Below are 17,755 nucleotides of genomic sequence, written 5' to 3'. Positions count from 1 at the left end.
GGGAGATTGAATAAGTTCTCTGATTGAGCCCCTCCACAGCCATGCAGTGAGATCTCTGATTCAATCATTTGTTTGTGCAAGAACAGGAGTGCTCTACTGTGACAACACTGCAGTTGACCTCAGGATTCGGCTCGTTTTTCATGAACAAATGTATGTTTTGAAAATCGGGATGTTCAGTGTGGAAAATGACAATTTTCAAGGTTGGTGCCCAGTGCCTAGATCATGGGGTTGCTAACAGTCCACAAACTAAAGATTAATCTTCCTGATATCAAATGACGCAAAACACAGGGAAACAATCAGGTGACCATAAGATGTATGAGCAGAGGGAGGCCACTCAGTCCATTGAGTTTGCTCCACCATTCTATGAGACAATGGCTGATCTGACAATCCTCACCTTCACTTTCCTGCCTCCCCCCCTTCCCTCCCAAAACTGTTAATTCCTGTAGCGATTGTAATGAGGTCAGGCAGCAGGGCCTAATCGAATATGAATTCCTTGATTGGAGCTGTTAATCTGGACCAATCAGAGAGCCCTGGCTGATGAATAAACAGCTTGAGCCCGGACACGCCTTGGCGTGCCCATTTGCCACCGGGCGGTGGGGATCCCCAGTGGAGGGCTCTCTACGTGGGAGTCCTCCCCCTTTCTCTCGGGGATCTGGGGTGGAGGGTGCTGCAAAAAAAAAAAAACCACAAAAATAAAAAAATAATAATAAACAGCTTGAGCCCGGACACGCCTTGGCGTGCCCATTTGCCACCGGGCGGTGGGGATCCCCAGTGGAGGGCTCTCTACGCGGGAGTCCTCCCCCTTTCTCTCGGGGATCTGGGGTGGAGGGTGCTGCACGCAGCAGTCCCCTGCAACCGCAGATTACGGTGGTTCACTGACTCCCAGCCCAACTGCTTGTTCTGTGGCGCTGTGGAGTCCGTGGACCATGTGTATATTGGGTGTGGGCGTTTGCACTCCCTTTTTGATTTTCTGAAAAATCTTCTCCTCTGTTTCTGGCTGCACTTCAGTCCCACGCTCCTGATCTTTGGGCACCCGGTACGGAGGAAGGAGGGCAGGTCTGAAGATCTCCTCGTGGTTCTGCTCCTGGGCCTGGCCAAACTGGCCATCAACAGGTCCAGGCAGCGGGCCGTGGAGGGGGTCGTTAGGGCCGACTGCCTGCCCCTCTTCCGCGGTTACGTCAGAGCCCGGGTGTCCTTGGAGAAGGAGCACGCGGTGTCCACCAACACCCTGGAGTTGTTCAGGGAGAGGTGGGCGCCGCAGGGAGTGGAGTGCATCATTTCTCCCTCCAACTCTATTTTGATTTAGTCCCTACCCTCCCCTTCACTGTTTTTGATCACACAGCACTGTCCCTTGCTGTGAAGGGCAGTGTTTGTCACTGGCCACCCGGGTGTTTTCCTATCTTCCTGGTGGTGGAAATTGAATAAAAGATTGGTGCACTTTGTGTCTTTCACTGTGTCTCACACCTGCACACACACACCATGGGTGCTGGGGAAAAAAATAAGCACTACCGCACTTAGGTGGTAGTGTGGGGGTTAAAAGAAAATAAAAAAAAGAGGAAAAAAAAAAAGAGGAGAGTAAAATAAGCACTACCCCAATTAGGCTGTAGTGTGGGGATTAAATATAAAAAAAGGAGAGTTTCCCCCCCCAACTCTATTTTGATTTAGTCCCTACCCTCCCCCTCACTGTTTTGATCACACAGCACTGCCCTTTGATGTGAAGGGCAGTGTTTGTCACTGACCACCTGGGTGTTTTCCTATCTTCCTGGTGGTGGAATTTGAATAAAGATTTGTGCACTGTGTCTTTCACTGTGTCTCACACCTGCACACACACACACCATGGAAAAAAAAGAAAAGAGAGGAGAGTAAAATAAGCACTACCGCAATTAGGCGGTAGTGTGGGGATTAAATATGAAAAAAAAGAAAAGAAAAGAAAAAAAAAAAAAAATAAACAGCTTGAGCCCGGACACGCCTTGGCGTGCCCATTTGCCACCGGGCGGTGGGGATCCCCAGTGGAGGGCTCTCTACGTGGGAGTCCTCCCCCTTTCTCTCGGGGATCTGGGGTGGAGGGTGCTGCAAAAAAAAAAAACCACAAAAATAAAAAAATAATAATAAACAGCTTGAGCCCGGACACGCCTTGGCGTGCCCATTTGCCACCGGGCGGTGGGGATCCCCAGTGGAGGGCTCTCTACGCGGGAGTCCTCCCCCTTTCTCTCGGGGATCTGGGGTGGAGGGTGCTGCACGCAGCAGTCCCCTGCAACCGCAGATTACGGTGGTTCACTGACTCCCAGCCCAACTGCTTGTTCTGTGGCGCTGTGGAGTCCGTGGACCATGTGTATATTGGGTGTGGGCGTTTGCACTCCCTTTTTGATTTTCTGAAAAACCTTCTCCTCTGTTTCTGGCTGCACTTCAGTCCCACGCTCCTGATCTTTGGGCACCCGGTACGGAGGAAGGAGGGCAGGTCTGAAGATCTCCTCGTGGTTCTGCTCCTGGGCCTGGCCAAACTGGCCATCAACAGGTCCAGGCAGCGGGCCGTGGAGGGGGTCGTTAGGGCCGACTGCCTGCCCCTCTTCCGCGGTTACGTCAGAGCCCGGGTGTCCTTGGAGAAGGAGCACGCGGTGTCCACCAACACCCTGGAGTTGTTCAGGGAGAGGTGGGCGCCGCAGGGAGTGGAGTGCATCATTTCTCCCTCCAACTCTATTTTGATTTAGTCCCTACCCTCCCCTTCACTGTTTTTGATCACACAGCACTGTCCCTTGCTGTGAAGGGCAGTGTTTGTCACTGGCCACCCGGGTGTTTTCCTATCTTCCTGGTGGTGGAAATTGAATAAAAGATTGGTGCACTTTGTGTCTTTCACTGTGTCTCACACCTGCACACACACACCATGGGTGCTGGGGAAAAAATAAGCACTACCGCACTTAGGAGAAAAAAAAAATAAACAGCTTGAGCCCGGACACGCCTTGGCGTGCCCATTTGCCACCGGGCGGTGGGGATCCCCAGTGGAGGGCTCTCTATGCGGGAGTCCTCCCCCTTTCTCTCGGGGATCTGGGGTGGAGGTTGCTGCACGCAGCAGTCCCCTGCAACCGCAGGTTGCGGTGGTTCACGGACTCCCAGCCCAACTGCTTGTTCTGTGGTCCTGTGGAATCCGTGGACCACGTCTATATTGGGTGTGGGCATTTGCACTCCCTTTTTGATTTCCTTAAAAACCTTCTCCTCTGTTTTTGGCTGCACTTCAGTCCCACGCTCCTGATCTTTGGGCACCCGGTACGGAGGAAGGAGGGCAGGTCTGAAGACCTCCTCGTGGGTCTGCTCCTGGGCCTGGCCAAACTGGCCATCAACATGTCCAGGCAGTGGGCCGTGGAGGGGGTCGTTAGGGCCGACTGCCTGCCCCTCTTCCGCGGTTATGTTAGAGCCCGGGTGTCCTTGGCGAAGGAGCACGCGGTGTCCACCAACACCCTGGAGTTGTTCAGGGAGAGGTGGGCGCCGCAGGGAGTGGAGTGCATCATTTCTCCCTCCAATTCTATTTTGATTTAGTCCCTACCCTCCCCCTCACTGTTTTGATCACACAGCACTGTCCCTTGATGTGAAGGGCAGTGCTTGTCACTGGCCACCCGGGTGTTTTCCTATCTTCCTGGTGGTGGAAATTGAATAAAGATTGGTGCACTTTGTGTCTTTCACTGTGTCTCACACCTGCACACACACCATGGGTGCTGGGGATAAAATAAGCACTACCGCACTTGGGTGGTAGTGTGGGGGTTAAAAAAGAAAGGGGAAAGAGAAATTTAAAAAAAAAGAAAAAAAAGAGAAAAAAATACAAAAAAAAAGGAAAATAAATAAATAAATAAATAAACAGCTTGAGCCTGGCCAAACTGGCCATCAACAGGTCCAGGCAGCGGGCCGTGGAGGGGGTCGTTAGGGCCGACTGCCTGCCCCTCTTCCGCGGTTATGTTAGAGCCCGGGTGTCCTTGGAGAAGGAGCACGCGGTGTTGACCAACACCCTGGAGTTGTTCAGGGAGAGGTGGGCACCGCAGGGAGTGGAGTGCATCATTTCTCCCTCCAATTCTATTTTGATTTAGTCCCTAACCTCCCCTTCACTGTTTTGATCACACAGCAATGCCCTTTGATGTGAAGGGCAGTGTTTATCACTGGCCACCCGGGTGTTTTCCTATCTTCCTGGTGGTGGAATTTGAATAAAGATTCGTGCACTTTTTGTCTTTCACTGTGTCTCACACCTGCACACACATACCATGGGTGCTGGGGATAAAATAAGCACTACCGCACTTAGGTGGTAGTGTGGGGGTTAAAATAAAAAAAAACGCAAGCACCACACACACCATGGGTGCTGGGGTTAAAATAAGCACTACCGCACTTAGGTGGTAGTGTGGGGGTTAATAATAAAAAAAAGAAAGGAAAAAAAAAGAAAAAAAGAAAAAGAAAAAAAATATAAACCGCAAGCAAAAAAAAAAACAGCTTGAGCCTGGCCAAACTGGCCATCAACAGGTCGAGGCAGCGGGCCGTGGAGGGGGTCGTTAGGGCAGACTGCCTGCCCCTCTTCCGCGGTTACATTAGAGCCCGGGTGTCCTTGGAGAAGGAGCACGCGGTGTCGACCAACACCCTGGAGTTGTTCAGGGAGAGGTGGGCGCCGCAGGGAGTGGAGTGCATCATTTCTCCCTCCAATTCTATTTTGATTTAGTCCCTACCCTCCCCCTCACTGTTTTGATCACACAGCATTGCCCTTTGATGTGAAGGGCAGTGTTTGTCACTGGCCACCCGGGTGTTTTCCTATCTTCCTGGTGGTGGAAATTGAATAAAGATTCGTGCACTTTGTGTCTTCCACTGTGTCTCACACCCGCGCACACACACCATGGGTGCTGGGGATAAAATAAGCAGTACCGCACTTAGGTGGTAGTGTGGGGGTTAAAAAAAAAGAAAGGAAAAAAAAATCAGGAGAAAGCACTAAAAAAAAGCACTACTGCACTTAAAAAAAAATAAACAGCTTGAGCATCAGGGATACTGACACCTGGTGTCTGACTCTGTATCAGTCAAGGACTGCTCTTGTAAGTAAAAGGTTTCTTGGTGATGGGATACCAGCTTCTGCAGACTTACTTCAATTCCCTTACTGATTTAAAAAGCTGTCTACCTCAGTCTTTAATATACTTAACATCCCTGCCTCAACAGTTCTCTGCAATAAAGAATTCCACAGATTCACTATCCTCTGAGAGAAGAAATGTCTCCTCATCTCTTTATTAAATGTGTGACTTTATTCTGAGATTAAGCCCTCTGGTCCTCGACACTCCCACTGGATACTCTCTGTATCTACCCTGTGAAGTCCCTTAAAAGTCTTGTATGTTTTCATAAGGTCATCTTTCAGTCATCTAACCTCCAATGAGCACAGGCCCAACCTACCCAACCTCTCCTCATAAGACAGTCCCTCCATACCCAGTATCAACGAGCAAACCTCCTCTAGACTGCTTCCAATGCCAGTTTATGTTTTCTTAGATAAGGGGCTCAAAATTGTTCACAGTATTCCAACATGGTTGCATTAAAAATACTTTTTTTTCTTCTGTATTCACTTGTGGGATGTGGACATCACTGGCATTTATTGCCCATCCCGAGTTTACCTTGAGAAGGTGGTGGTGAGCTGCCTTCTTGAACCACTGTAGTCCACCTGCTGTGAGTTGACCCACCATGCCATGAGCGAAGGTAATATTAAAAATATTGCACTTTCTCTATTTTCTTTGAACAGTTGAATAGTTATAAAGAAACAATGATGGCAGAGAAAGGTTGCTTGACTGAATGGGGCATTTGGAGATGAGGACGTCCAAATATTGAAAGTTGAACCTTCAGGAAAAGAGCCAACTGAGTCGGCAACTTTACTGCACCTGGCAGTATTGAGTTCGTTTTTGTCTGGGTTATATTTCAGGTAAAATCTTTGTCTTCTTTGCCTCAATAATCAACTTATCAACAATCTAAGAAGGATATTTATTCCTATATTGGCATAACAAATATGGTTGCTGTGTCCAGCAATCTTATGAGGTGTTACAGTGAGGCTGAAAATTCAGTCCATAAAATACCAGCAATTTTTTTGCTAATTTTTTTTGGCTAAGTAGGAAATTGGATTGAAGCTAACTTCATTCTTCCATCATTACCTTATTGTCAGGTTTTCCATTACTTCTGGAAAGTTCTCCAGTTCTTCCTTGAGCTCCTCAAAGGTAATGGCGCCACTGTTGTCTTTGTCAGCTGACTCGAAGAGAGCCATTGTGAGATCATCAAGCTTTTCCTCTGGTAAGGAAATGGCACTTTCCCGTAAACAGGATTTGAGGACGATGCGTAACTCATCTGGGTCTATGGAACCACTGCCTGTGAGTCGACAGTTACCACAATAGAGGTAAAAACAATGACTGCAGATGCTGGAAACCAGATTCTGGATTATTGGTGCTGGAAGAGCACAGCAGTTCAGGCAGCATCCAATGAGCAGCTTTTATTCCTGATGAAGGGCTTTTGCCCGAAACGTCGATTTCGCTGCTCCTTGGATGCTGCCTGAACTGCTGTGCTCTTCCAGCACCACTGATCCAGTTACCACAATAGTAAATCAGGGCTGTTATTGGATTATGGAAGATTACAGGATGAATTAAGAGAATTTACTTTTTTAGAGAGAAATATACTGTTTCCAACTATTGAGGGATCTAAAACAAGACATTATTAATATAAAACTAAAAGTCATCCAGTGTTCAAATCTCTCAGTGGCTATGTCTCTCCTTCTCTGTGTAAATTTCTTTCAGTCCTACACCTTCTCAGATCTCCGCATTCCTCCAGTGTGCATTCCTAATTTATTTGACTCCAAGTTTGGCAGCCATGTCTTCTACTGATGAAATGTGTGTGTGTGTGTGTGTTAGTGTATGCATCTGTGTGTGTGTGTGTACATACGTGTGTGTCTGTGTCTTTGTATATGTGTCTGTGTGTGTCTGTGTTTCTGTGTGCCTGTGTATCGTTGTGTCTGTGTGTGTGTGTGTGTCTGTGTGTGTGCATCTCTGTTTGTGTGTGTGTCCATGTGTGTGTGTGTGTCTGTGTATCGGTGTGTCTGCATGTGTGTGTCTGTGCAAGTGTGTCTGTGTGTGTGTGGGTGTGTGTGTGGGTGTGTGTGTCTGTGTGTGCCCATGTCCGTGTGTGTGTCCATGTGTCTGTCTGTGTGTGTGTGTGTCTGTACCTTTGTGTATGCATCCGTGTGTGTATACGTGTGTGTCTGTATGTGTGTCTTTGTGTATGTGTCTGTGTGTGCCTGTCTGTGTGTGTCTCTGTGTATGTATCTCTGTGTGTCTATGTATGTATCTGTGTCTGTGTGTGACTGTGTGTCAGTGTGTCTGTGTGTGTGCCTCTCTGTGTGTCTGTGTCCATGTGTGTGTCTGTGTGTGCGTCTCTGTGTGTACCTATGTATGTGTCTGTGTGTGTCCGTGTGTCCGTCTTTGTCTGTGCGTGTCTGTGTGTGTGTGCCTCTCTGTGTCTGTGTCTATGTATGTGTCTGTGTGTGTGCATGTCTGTCTGTGTGTGCGCATCTGTGTGCGTGTCTCTGTGTGCGTGTCTCTGTGTGCGTGTGTCTGTGTGTCGGTGTGTCTGTGTGTGCGTCTCTGTCTCTGTGTGTCTGCGTGTGTGTGTGTGTGTGTGTCTCTGTGTGCTTGTGTGTATGTGTGTGTTCCCATGTGTGCATCCGTGTCCGTGTGTGTGCCTCTGTGTGTGTGTCTCCTGTTTTAAGCTACTTCTTAAAGCTTCCAAAAAGAGGCCCTTTTATATTTCTTCATGTGGCTCAACCTCAAACTTTATTTAATACACGTTTGACAAATACTTTTGAACAATTTAGTTTTTTACAGGTGTGACATAATGCAATCTATTTTTAAAAGTAGGATTGTTCAGTTATGATATTCACAATGGGGAACTCTGAAACAGGAATAATGTCAACATTTAAGAACAGATGAGATAGATGATCAAAGCAAAGGAGGTTTATAGAAGGATATAGAAACAGGAGATTCAAACTGCTGTTAATATAGAGGATAAGCTACAGCACAGTACAAACGTATTGGATGTACAATCTGTTACAATCTCAGAGTTGCTGTGCTGCCTATAAACAAGCTAATACATGAAGGATTAAAACTTAAATTTGTGTTAAGTTAATTAACTGTAAGAGCAGGATATCGTTGTTTTGTACAGAAAATAATAAATAACTGGCAATCATCATGAAGCAATGGTGTACCTAAGGAATTCAAAAGATTTTGTTCAAGACAATGTGTATGACAGTTGTTTATAGGAATAATCAGGTAGTTATATATAAATCAAGGATTACCTGGGAATGATCATAGGGGAGTTCATTGACTGAGGGCTTAAAATAGGCCATACATTGAATGAAGCTGGATGGTGTGCACTATGAAATAGTAATTGCACAGTTCTTCTATCTAATGACATTACATGCTGCAAGAGGAAAGCCCTCTTGGGTTGAAAGCTCCCATTCACTTTTACTGTTAAAGGCACGCCAATCAATTCAATTATATTTTACCATCAACATCGTAGACCTGGAAAAGGAATCGTAGTTTGTCTGTTTCACTTCCATGTGTGAGGAGATTCAAAGCTTTCAGTAACTCGTCCAAGCTTATGCTGCCACTCCCATCAGAGTCAAACAGTGTAAAAAACCTTTCTGCGAAGAAGGACTGAAGTAAGAACAAAAAGGGACCATTTTAGTGCACTACGAAAGAGAAAGCTACTGATGATTCAACATTCAAAAGTTCTTATAGCACCAAAAGAGATTATTTGATCTGTCTTGGCTCTGTCAGCTCTTTGGAAGAGCCATCCAATTAGATTCACTCCCTCTTTGCCACATTTTCTCATACAGCAATGAATACATACAGCAATGAACACATTTTCTCATACAGCAAATCATAGAAACATACAATCCCTACAATGTGGAAGCAGTCCATTCAGTCCATCAAGTCCACAACAACCCTCTAAAGAACATTTCCCAGAGTCACCCCCTACCCTATTCCTGTAACCCTGCATTTCCCATGGCTAACCTACCGAGCCTGCACATCCCTGGACACTATGGGACAATTTCCCATAACTAATCCACCCTAACCTGCACATCTTTGGACTGTGAAAGGAAACCAGAGCACCTGGGGGGGAACCCCACGCAGTCACAGGGAGAATGTGCAAACTCCACACAGTCACCTGAGGCTGGAATTGAACCTGGGTCCCTGGTGCTGTGAGGCAGCAGTGCTAACCACTGAGCCACCATGCGAAATAAAAAGTCCTTATTTGGCTTTAAAGTGCTTCAGGGTGTCTAGTGTTCCAGAAAAGCACAATCCTGGTGCAAATCTTTCTTTTTGTTGTGTTCTCCATAGTCCCAAGGGCAGGTGGGGTCTCCCTTTAATATCACATTCAAAAGATTAAATCTCTAATATTCAGAGCTCCACAAATTCTGCACTGGGAATGTTAGCCTGGTGAGATGGAATTTGCCAACTGAGCCAAAGTTGAAATCTATATATGCTTCCAATGTCCCAAATCAAAACACCCAATATAAATCAGTGAGGAACAGAAGGTGGTATATTTGTTTTTGAATCCAGCAGTTGTGGATCCAAACCCCATGACAGAAGTCACCTTGTAAATTTTGGCTGCCAACTAAGTGCTTTTTAAAATGACCAGAGATCATTTTTTGGATGATGCATGAACCCAATATCCCATTGTACTGTTTGATGTTGAGGAGTGACTTCTCCAATCCTGACCAACATCCCTTTAAGGAGAAAGTGAGGTTTGCAAATGCTGGAGATCAGAGCTGAAAATGTGTTGCTGGAACAGCACAGCAGGTCAGGCAGCATCCAGGGAACAGGAGAATCGACGTTTCGGGCATAAGCCCTTCTTCAGGAATGAGGAAAGTGTGTCCAGCAGGCTAAGATAAAAGGTAGGGAGGAGGGACTTGGGGGAGGGGCGTTGGAAATGCGATAGGTGGAAAGAGGTCAAGCTGAGGGTGATAGGTCAGACTGGGGTGGGGGCGGAGAGGTCAGGAAGAAGATTGCAGGTTAGGAAGGCGGTGCTGAGTTCGATGGATTTGACTGAGACAAGGTGGGGGGAGGGGAAATGAGGAAACTGGTGAAATCCGAGTTCATCCCTTGTGTTGGAGGGTTCCTAGGCGGAAGATGAGGCGCTCTTCCTCCAACCGTCGTGTTGTTGTGGTCTGGCAATGGAGGAGTCCAAAGACCTGCATATCCTTGGTGGAGTGGGAGAGGAGTTGAAGTGTTGAGCCACAGGGTGGTTGGGTTGGTTGGTCCGGGTGTCCCAGAGGTGTTCTCTGAAACGCTCCGCAAGTAGGCGGCCTGTCTCCCCAATATAGAGACATCGGGTGCAGAGGATTCAATAGATGATGTGTGTGGAGGTGCAGGTGAATTTGTGGCGGATATTGGAAGTTTCCTTTGGGGCCTTGGAGGGAGGTGAGGGGGGAGGTGTGGGGGCAAGTCTTGCACCTCCTGCGGTTGCAGGGGAAGGTGCCGGGAGTGGAGGTTGGGTTGGTGGGGGGTGTGGATCTGACGAGGGAGTCACGGAGGGAGTGGTCTTTACGGAATGCTGATAGGGGAGGGGAGGGAAATATATCCTTGGTGGTGGGGTCCATTTGGAGGTGGCGGAAATGACGGCGGATGATACGCTGTACATGGAGATTGGTGGGGTGGTAGGTACGCATACCTCGACACCGTCCTGTCCCCCTTAGTCCAAGAACTCCCCACCTACGTTCGGGACACCACCTATGCCCTCCACCTCCTCCATGATTTTCGCTTCCCCGGTCCCCAATGCCTCATCTTCACCATGGACATCCTGTACACCTCCATCCCCCATCACGAAGGACTCAAAACCCTCCGCTTCTTCCTTTCCCGCCGAACCAACCAGTACCCTTCCACTGACACCCTCCTTCGACTGGTCCTCACCCTGAACAACTTCTCTTTCCAATCCTCCCACTTCCTACAAACGAAAGGAGTAGCCATGGGCACCCGCATGGGCCCCAGCTATGCCTGCCTCTTCGTTGGATATGTGGAACAATCCATCTTCCGCAACTACACTGGCCCCACCCCCCACCTTTTCCTCCACTACATCGATGACTGTATCGGCACCGCCTCGTGCTCCCACGAGGAGGTTGAACAGTTCATCCACTTCACCAACACCTTCCACCCCGACCTCAAATTCACCTGGACAGTCTCAGATTCCTCGCTCCCCTTCCTCGACCTTTCTATTTCTATCTCAGGCGACCGAATCAACACGGACATCTACTACAAACTGACCGACTCCCACAGCTACCTGGACTACACCTCCTCCCACCCTGCCCCCTGTAAAAACGCCATCCCATTCTCCCAATTCCTTCGTCTCCGCCGCATCTGCTCCCAGGAGGACCAGTTCCAAAAACGTACAACCCAGATGGCCTCCTTTTTCAAGGACCGCAATTTCCCCCCCGACATGGTCGACGATGCCCTCCACCGCATCTCTTCCACTTCCCGCTCCTCCGCCCTTGAGCCCCGCCCCTCCAACCGCCACCAGGACAGAACCCCACTGGTCCTCACCTACCACCCCACCAATCTCCATGTACAGCGTATCATCCGCCGTCATTTCCGCCACCTCCAAATGGACCCCACCACCAAGGATATATTTCCCTCCCCTCCCCTATCAGCATTCCGTAAAGACCACTCCCTCCGTAACTCCCTCGTCAGATCCACACCCCCCACCAACCCAACCTCCACTCCTGGCACCTTCCCCTGCAACCGCAGGAGGTGCAAGACTTGCCCCCACACCTCCCCCCTCACCTCCCTCCAAGGCCCCAAAGGAAACTTCCATATCCGCCACAAATTCACCTGCACCTCCTCTGCACCCGATGTGGCCTCCTCTATATTGGGGAGACAGGCCGCCTACTTGCGGAGCGTTTCAGAGAACACCTCTGGGACACCCGGACCAACCAACCCAACCACCCTGTGGCTCAACACTTCAACTCCCCCTCCCACTCCACCAAGGATATGCAGGTCTTTGGACTCCTCCATCGCCAGACCACAACAACACGACGGTTGGAGGAAGAGCGCCTCATCATCCGCCTAGGAACCCTCCAACCACAAGGGATGAACTCGGATTTCACCAGTTTCCTCATTTCCCCTCCCCCCACCTTGTCTCAGTCAAATCCATCGAACTCAGCACCGCCTTCCTAACTTGCAATCTTCTTCCTGACCTCTCCGCCCCCACCCCAGTCTGACCTATCACCCTCACCTTGATCTCTTTCCACCTATTGCATTTCCAACGCCCCTCCCCCAAGTCCCTCCTCCCTACCTTTTATCTTAGCCTGCTGGACACATTTTCCTCATTCCTGAAGAAGGGCTTATGCACGAAACATCGATTCTCCTGTTCCCTGGATGCTGCCTGACCTGCTGTGCTGTTCCAGCAACACATTTTCAACATCCCTTTAACAAACAGCACTCCATTAAAAAGGCTTGTTAGACCTCTCTGTATGCCAATTCCCCCACTGGTTAGCTTACGTACTTTGAAAGTAATCAATTTGTTTTTAAGTACTTTGACATGTCCTAAATGCACAACTTAAATTCAATTTCTTTATTCAGCAGATGGAAGACAGAGCTTTAGAATAAATTGGGAAAAAATGTTTCTATTGCCAGGAAGGTTAATAACCCAGAGTACAAAGGCTTAAGTTCAATTGACAAAAGGATGATACAGAGGTAAGAAAAATACATTCAGAGAATGGTACAACCTAGTTCAGGACTATTAAAGTATAAAAAGAAATACGAATATCTTGATTTAACCAACGGAAATGCACCACAAGATGTCACCTTTTCTAAAACAAAGCAACATTATTGAAGGTTTGAATAAGATCAGCAGCATTAACTTAATATGGTTCATAATTACATATGTTTTGTACTCAGGTTTACTTCCTACTTCTCTAAGAATTTTCTTATAAGACACATAAAACTTGTTTACATCTGTAGGGACCACCCGTAACTGTGCCATAATCCTGCAAAGAATTTTCCTCGTCTCCACATATTCTCGTAGGTAAAATATTCATTTACTATCTCTTGACTGTGGGTGCCTCACTCTCTTTGTCTATTTAGATTCCAAAACGAATCTGCTGGTTGCTTTATTTTGCAAGAAGACCCTGTGAGGTCCACTGTAGGTTCTCCCACTGCAGGCAATGTTCCAGCTTGTGTTCCTCGCAAGTTGCAAACTGAGAAGAAGCCTCACCCACCCTCCAAAAGGTCAATGATGAAGTTAGTGTTTCCTCTGATTGCAGAACAGCTTTGTCTAATTTTGGTTACCTTCTCTCTGTGAGTTGAAAACCACATAAGGTTCAAACTGCAGCTAAAAATCTTTCTTAGCAAACACTAAGGTAAATTAAAACAAGTAACCTTCTAAACTGCACCTATCTCTATGCTGATGGAGCCTGCTGTCAAACATCCTGTAATATTCATTTCCAATAGAATCCCTACAGTGCGGAAGCAGGCCACTCAGCCTATTGAGTCCACACCAACCCCCTGAAGAGCATCCCACCCAGACCAACCGCCCCCCTTCACTATCCCTGTACCCCTGCATTTACCATGGCTAATCCACCTAACCTGCACATCTTTGGACTGTGGGAGGAAACCGAAGCATCCGGAGGGAACCCACACAGACACGGAGAGAAACGTGCAAACTCCACACAGACAGCTGCCCGAGTCTGGAGTCGGACACATGTCCCTGTTACTATGAGACAGCAATGCTAACCACCACCAAGCCATCCACAGCATTTAGTTGGCCGTTTATTTCAGATTTTTATTCAATTAAGTTTCTCCATCTGTCATTCAGAATAGTTCATATGGTTTGGCAAAGGGAGGGATCTAACCTTTCAGGTCATTACTGAATGCTTTCAAGCTACCTTAATTCCTTTAACAATAACATATTTTTTAAACTTCATTCGTGCAAGCATAGCAGATGACACATCTCTAGCTCTCAGCTGAGTAAACCCACGAGCTGTTTTATGATCTTACTTTGCTAGCTGTTAACCTCGTAAGTCAACAGTTTCAACTTTTTAAGTTTGATGGACTCCAGGCTTGCTTTAACTGCATTATCCTAATCCAGACAGTTAACCTATAATTCCCTAAACTAAACATTAAACACTAAAACACAGGAACCATGACAGGGTATTCACAACAAGAAGAACTTATAATGTAGAATGCACTGCCTGAACTTAATTTTCAAAAAGGAATTGGGGAAACAGATGAAGGAGAAAAATTACAGTTCTGTGGGGGAGAACGGTGGACTGGAACTAACTGAATTGCACTTTGAAAGAGAAAGTACAGATCAATAAATAGGCAGAATGGCCTCCATTCATGCTGTGTGATTCCAATGATGTTTCTGGATACTGTCCACTAGCAATGTATTTCTAAATGAAAATTTATGAAGAATTTTCCAGCTGAACAGTGTAGCACTGGACAAAGATCATCATATATTAAAATTCTAATTACAGTGTTACAAACAAAACAAGGATGTTTTTAAATAGTTCCCAAATTACTCAAGACACACCTAATATTTAATACAATGTACAGAGGAACATCAATTATCCGAAGTCATTGGGCAGGCAGGTTTTCGTATGGATAATTAATTATTCGGATAATTGATTTGATCTTAACAAAGGAAGCCACACTGCACATAATTGCGTTAAAAAGCATAATATCAGAGTTTTTATTTCATTCGATCGCTAAAATTTGTACAAACACTGGATACCACTTAAAAATTCATGACTTTTTACAAATTAGATCACTTTTTGTGAACCGGTACAGTAAATAAAATTTATTGAGGTGGAGATTGGTTATTATTTTCGAAGTAAATATCCAGCTGCTGTTGTTTTTATTTTGTGAACGATAACATTTGGCGAAGATGCATCAACCTAACGGCATCGACTTTATTTTGTGCTTTGTACCACTCTATGAAAAGTCGCAAACTGTCGATAGCTTCATTATCAGGGATTGGAGGTGTCACTATCAGATTTTCCTTACCATCCACGCCATCTGTACTTTCCTGCTGTTCTCCTGTGACTACGCTGATAATCTGATCATCGCTGAGTGTCTCTGTTCCGATATCGTTGTCACAGTTTACCCAAGCATCGATCTCAGTCTCTACAAAGTCTCCTAAACCCATCTGTCACCAGTTTTCAGTGATGTCAGTGGTTAGCCTTTGTTCTGGATGGGTGTCCTCTTCATTGTCCCGGCTACGAACATGCAAGCCATTGTACCAACACTCCGCAATTGTCGATGGCTTGATGCGGTCCCAAGATTCAGCGATCCCCATGATCCCACTGTCCTTGACTGTGAATGCCTTCATAAATTCCTGCAGTCCTTTCTCTGTATTGTCTTCACCCAGGACGGCGTGCAACATGTTACAATGATAATATTTTTTCATAATTGAGATGATTCCCTGATCAAGCAGCTGTAACCTTGAAGTGGTGTTGGCTGGTAAAACTTGATAGCTCTGTCTGCTGATTCTAACTGGCTACCTTTCACAGTGTGTGCCCCCACATTGTCACCAAGTAGAGGGGCATATTGGTCAGGTCCAGCGCTTGTCAAATGTGACCCTGACAGCAGGTACAAACGCTTCATGAAATCAGCATGAAAAAGTGGATATTTCATTCATGCCTTATTTTGTGCTTTGTACCTCAGAGAAAACGAGTTCTTGTCACAGTTCTTGAAGCAACGTGGATTAGCACATCGCCCGATGCAGACACGAGGTCATTTATGAGTACCGGTGGCATTGACACAAGGGAAAATTGTAATCCGATCCTTTTGCACTTTATGTCCCAATACCTGCTTTTACGCGGTGGATGCAAGTGTTTTATCTGGCAATGCACGCCAAAACAATTCACTTTCATCAGCGTCGTACAATTGCTCAAGTTTATACTTTCCTTCATGAATGATGGATTGCAGTTTCAGCCTGTAGCCTTCCATTGTGCTGTCATCCACGGACTTCTGTTCTCCAAGAATGCTGCGCTGCCTAATGCCGTGACGATGTTTGAAGCGTGTAACCAGCCCAATGATACACCGTGATCAGACCCACCGGTGTGGAGTTGTTCATGGAAACTGGCAGCTTTTTCCGGTATCATCGGGCCAGAAAAGGGAATTCCCTTTTCACGCTGCTGTGAAAACCATAAAAACACAGCTTAGTCAAGTTGCTCATCCTTTGCTAGCTTCATGGATTTTCTTTTTCAAACATTTGCAGTGTCACGTTAGCTGATGGATTTCTCAATCGCTGGTCTTGCTTTCCTGATGTCAGACACTGTTGCTATTCCAACGTCGTACTCCTGTACAATCTTTGTTGCCTTTTCACCATGATCCAGATGCTGTAAAACCTCACTTTTCTGTTCAATTGTCACTGCAGTCCGCTTTCTCTTCACAGACTTGGTAAGTAGGTACAACAAACTCGATCAGTTAGACCAGATACGAACTGGGAAAAAAGTCTTAGAGGGAATGAAGACACCACTGATTTTGTCATGCATTTTAAATCCTTCAGCATGTCAGTCATTTTTATGTGTTAAAATTCTTCCAACACTGCGACAATTGACTGACTAAGATTGTTGCACCAGTGTCACTAACACCTCATTGCTGCAATGCTTGCGCATCTTCTTCAGTGCAGGTGTTCCTCAGTTAAACTAAAGACGTGATCGTTACACCAATGTGGGCTGAAATTATTTTAACACGGCTACAATTGACTGACTGAGATTGTTGTCAAGATTAGCGTGGTGCTGGAAAAGCGACATTTCGGGCAAAAGCCTTTCAACATCCTGATGAAAGGCTTTTGCCCGAAACATCGATTTTCCTGCTCCTCGGATGCTGCCTGATCTGCTGTGCATTTCCAGCACCACGCTAATCTTGATTCTAATCTCCAGTATCTGCAGTAACCACTTACACCTGACTGAGATTGTTGCACCAGTGTCATTAATACTTCTTTGATGCAACATTTGCACATCTTCTTCAGTGCCGGTAACCCTCATTTACCCTGTACTGTTAAGAAAAGACGTGATCATGGCACCATTATCGGTAACACTACTTTGTTGTAACGGTGTCATAGGACCTCAAGATCTCCTTTGGATAATCTGATTTTCGGATAATTGATGTTCGGATAATCGAGGTTCCTCTGTACTTTTTAAGATGAATTCTATTGGTGTAAATATTATGAAGTAATGAAAATACAGGTATCCGGGAAGATCTTCTCTGTCTGTAATTAATATTAAATAATATAAACATGTTCTTTATAAGCCATATCTACCATTTTATTACAAAGGAAAATTCTGTCGTATTCCTATAAAAATCTATAACTGCTGAGTTTGGAAAAGGCAACAATCATAACATGTTCTTTGTGCATTAAAAATGTAATCTTGCCTCCTTCACTTTGAGTGCTGTCTTGAATTCTTCCAAATTAATCTCCTTATCCTCACCAGCAATATTTTCAAACTGCTTGGTCACCCATTCCAACCACTTTGCATCATCATCTGCACTCATTGTGCTGCAACAGAAGGAGGTGGTGGAAAAGAAATGGAGCAATAATTAAAAATAGGAAAGCTCATAAAAATTAGCAACCCCCGTCAATGGTCAATGGTCAGCCTTACTGCCCACCAAACGTCTCGAAAGCAGAACCTTTGGTGACTATATTCATACATCCCATTTCTTTGGGAGCTTATTTTACAATTAACAATGAAAACATAGCCCCTCATTTTGCT

The 17,755-nt window shown here is 46.1% G+C and overlaps 1 protein-coding gene across 1 annotated transcript in view; it reads right to left on the bottom strand.

Annotated features, from left to right (window-relative positions):
• Positions 1 to 17,537, bottom strand: part of nox5 (NADPH oxidase, EF-hand calcium binding domain 5) — a 79,836-nt gene extending 62,299 nt beyond the window's left edge. Inside the window, exons 1-3 of the mRNA XM_087981470.1 lie at positions 17,418 to 17,537; positions 8,543 to 8,693; positions 6,147 to 6,357 (exon numbers count right to left, since the gene is read on the bottom strand). Coding sequence (XP_087837596.1) covers positions 6,147 to 6,357; positions 8,543 to 8,693; positions 17,418 to 17,537 — 482 coding nt within the window. The remainder of the gene's footprint in view (positions 1 to 6,146; positions 6,358 to 8,542; positions 8,694 to 17,417) is intronic.
• Between the last annotated feature and the right edge of the window lie 218 nt (positions 17,538 to 17,755).

The sequence above is a fragment of the Chiloscyllium plagiosum genome, unplaced genomic scaffold (assembly GCF_037043375.1).
Source record: "Chiloscyllium plagiosum isolate Xiang-an unplaced genomic scaffold, Cpla_swu_hap1 HiC_scaffold_39, whole genome shotgun sequence".
Classification (NCBI taxonomy): Eukaryota; Metazoa; Chordata; class Chondrichthyes; order Orectolobiformes; family Hemiscylliidae; genus Chiloscyllium; species Chiloscyllium plagiosum.
The sequence above is the reverse complement of the archived record's forward strand: the minus strand, read 5'-3'. Positions and strand labels throughout refer to the sequence as shown.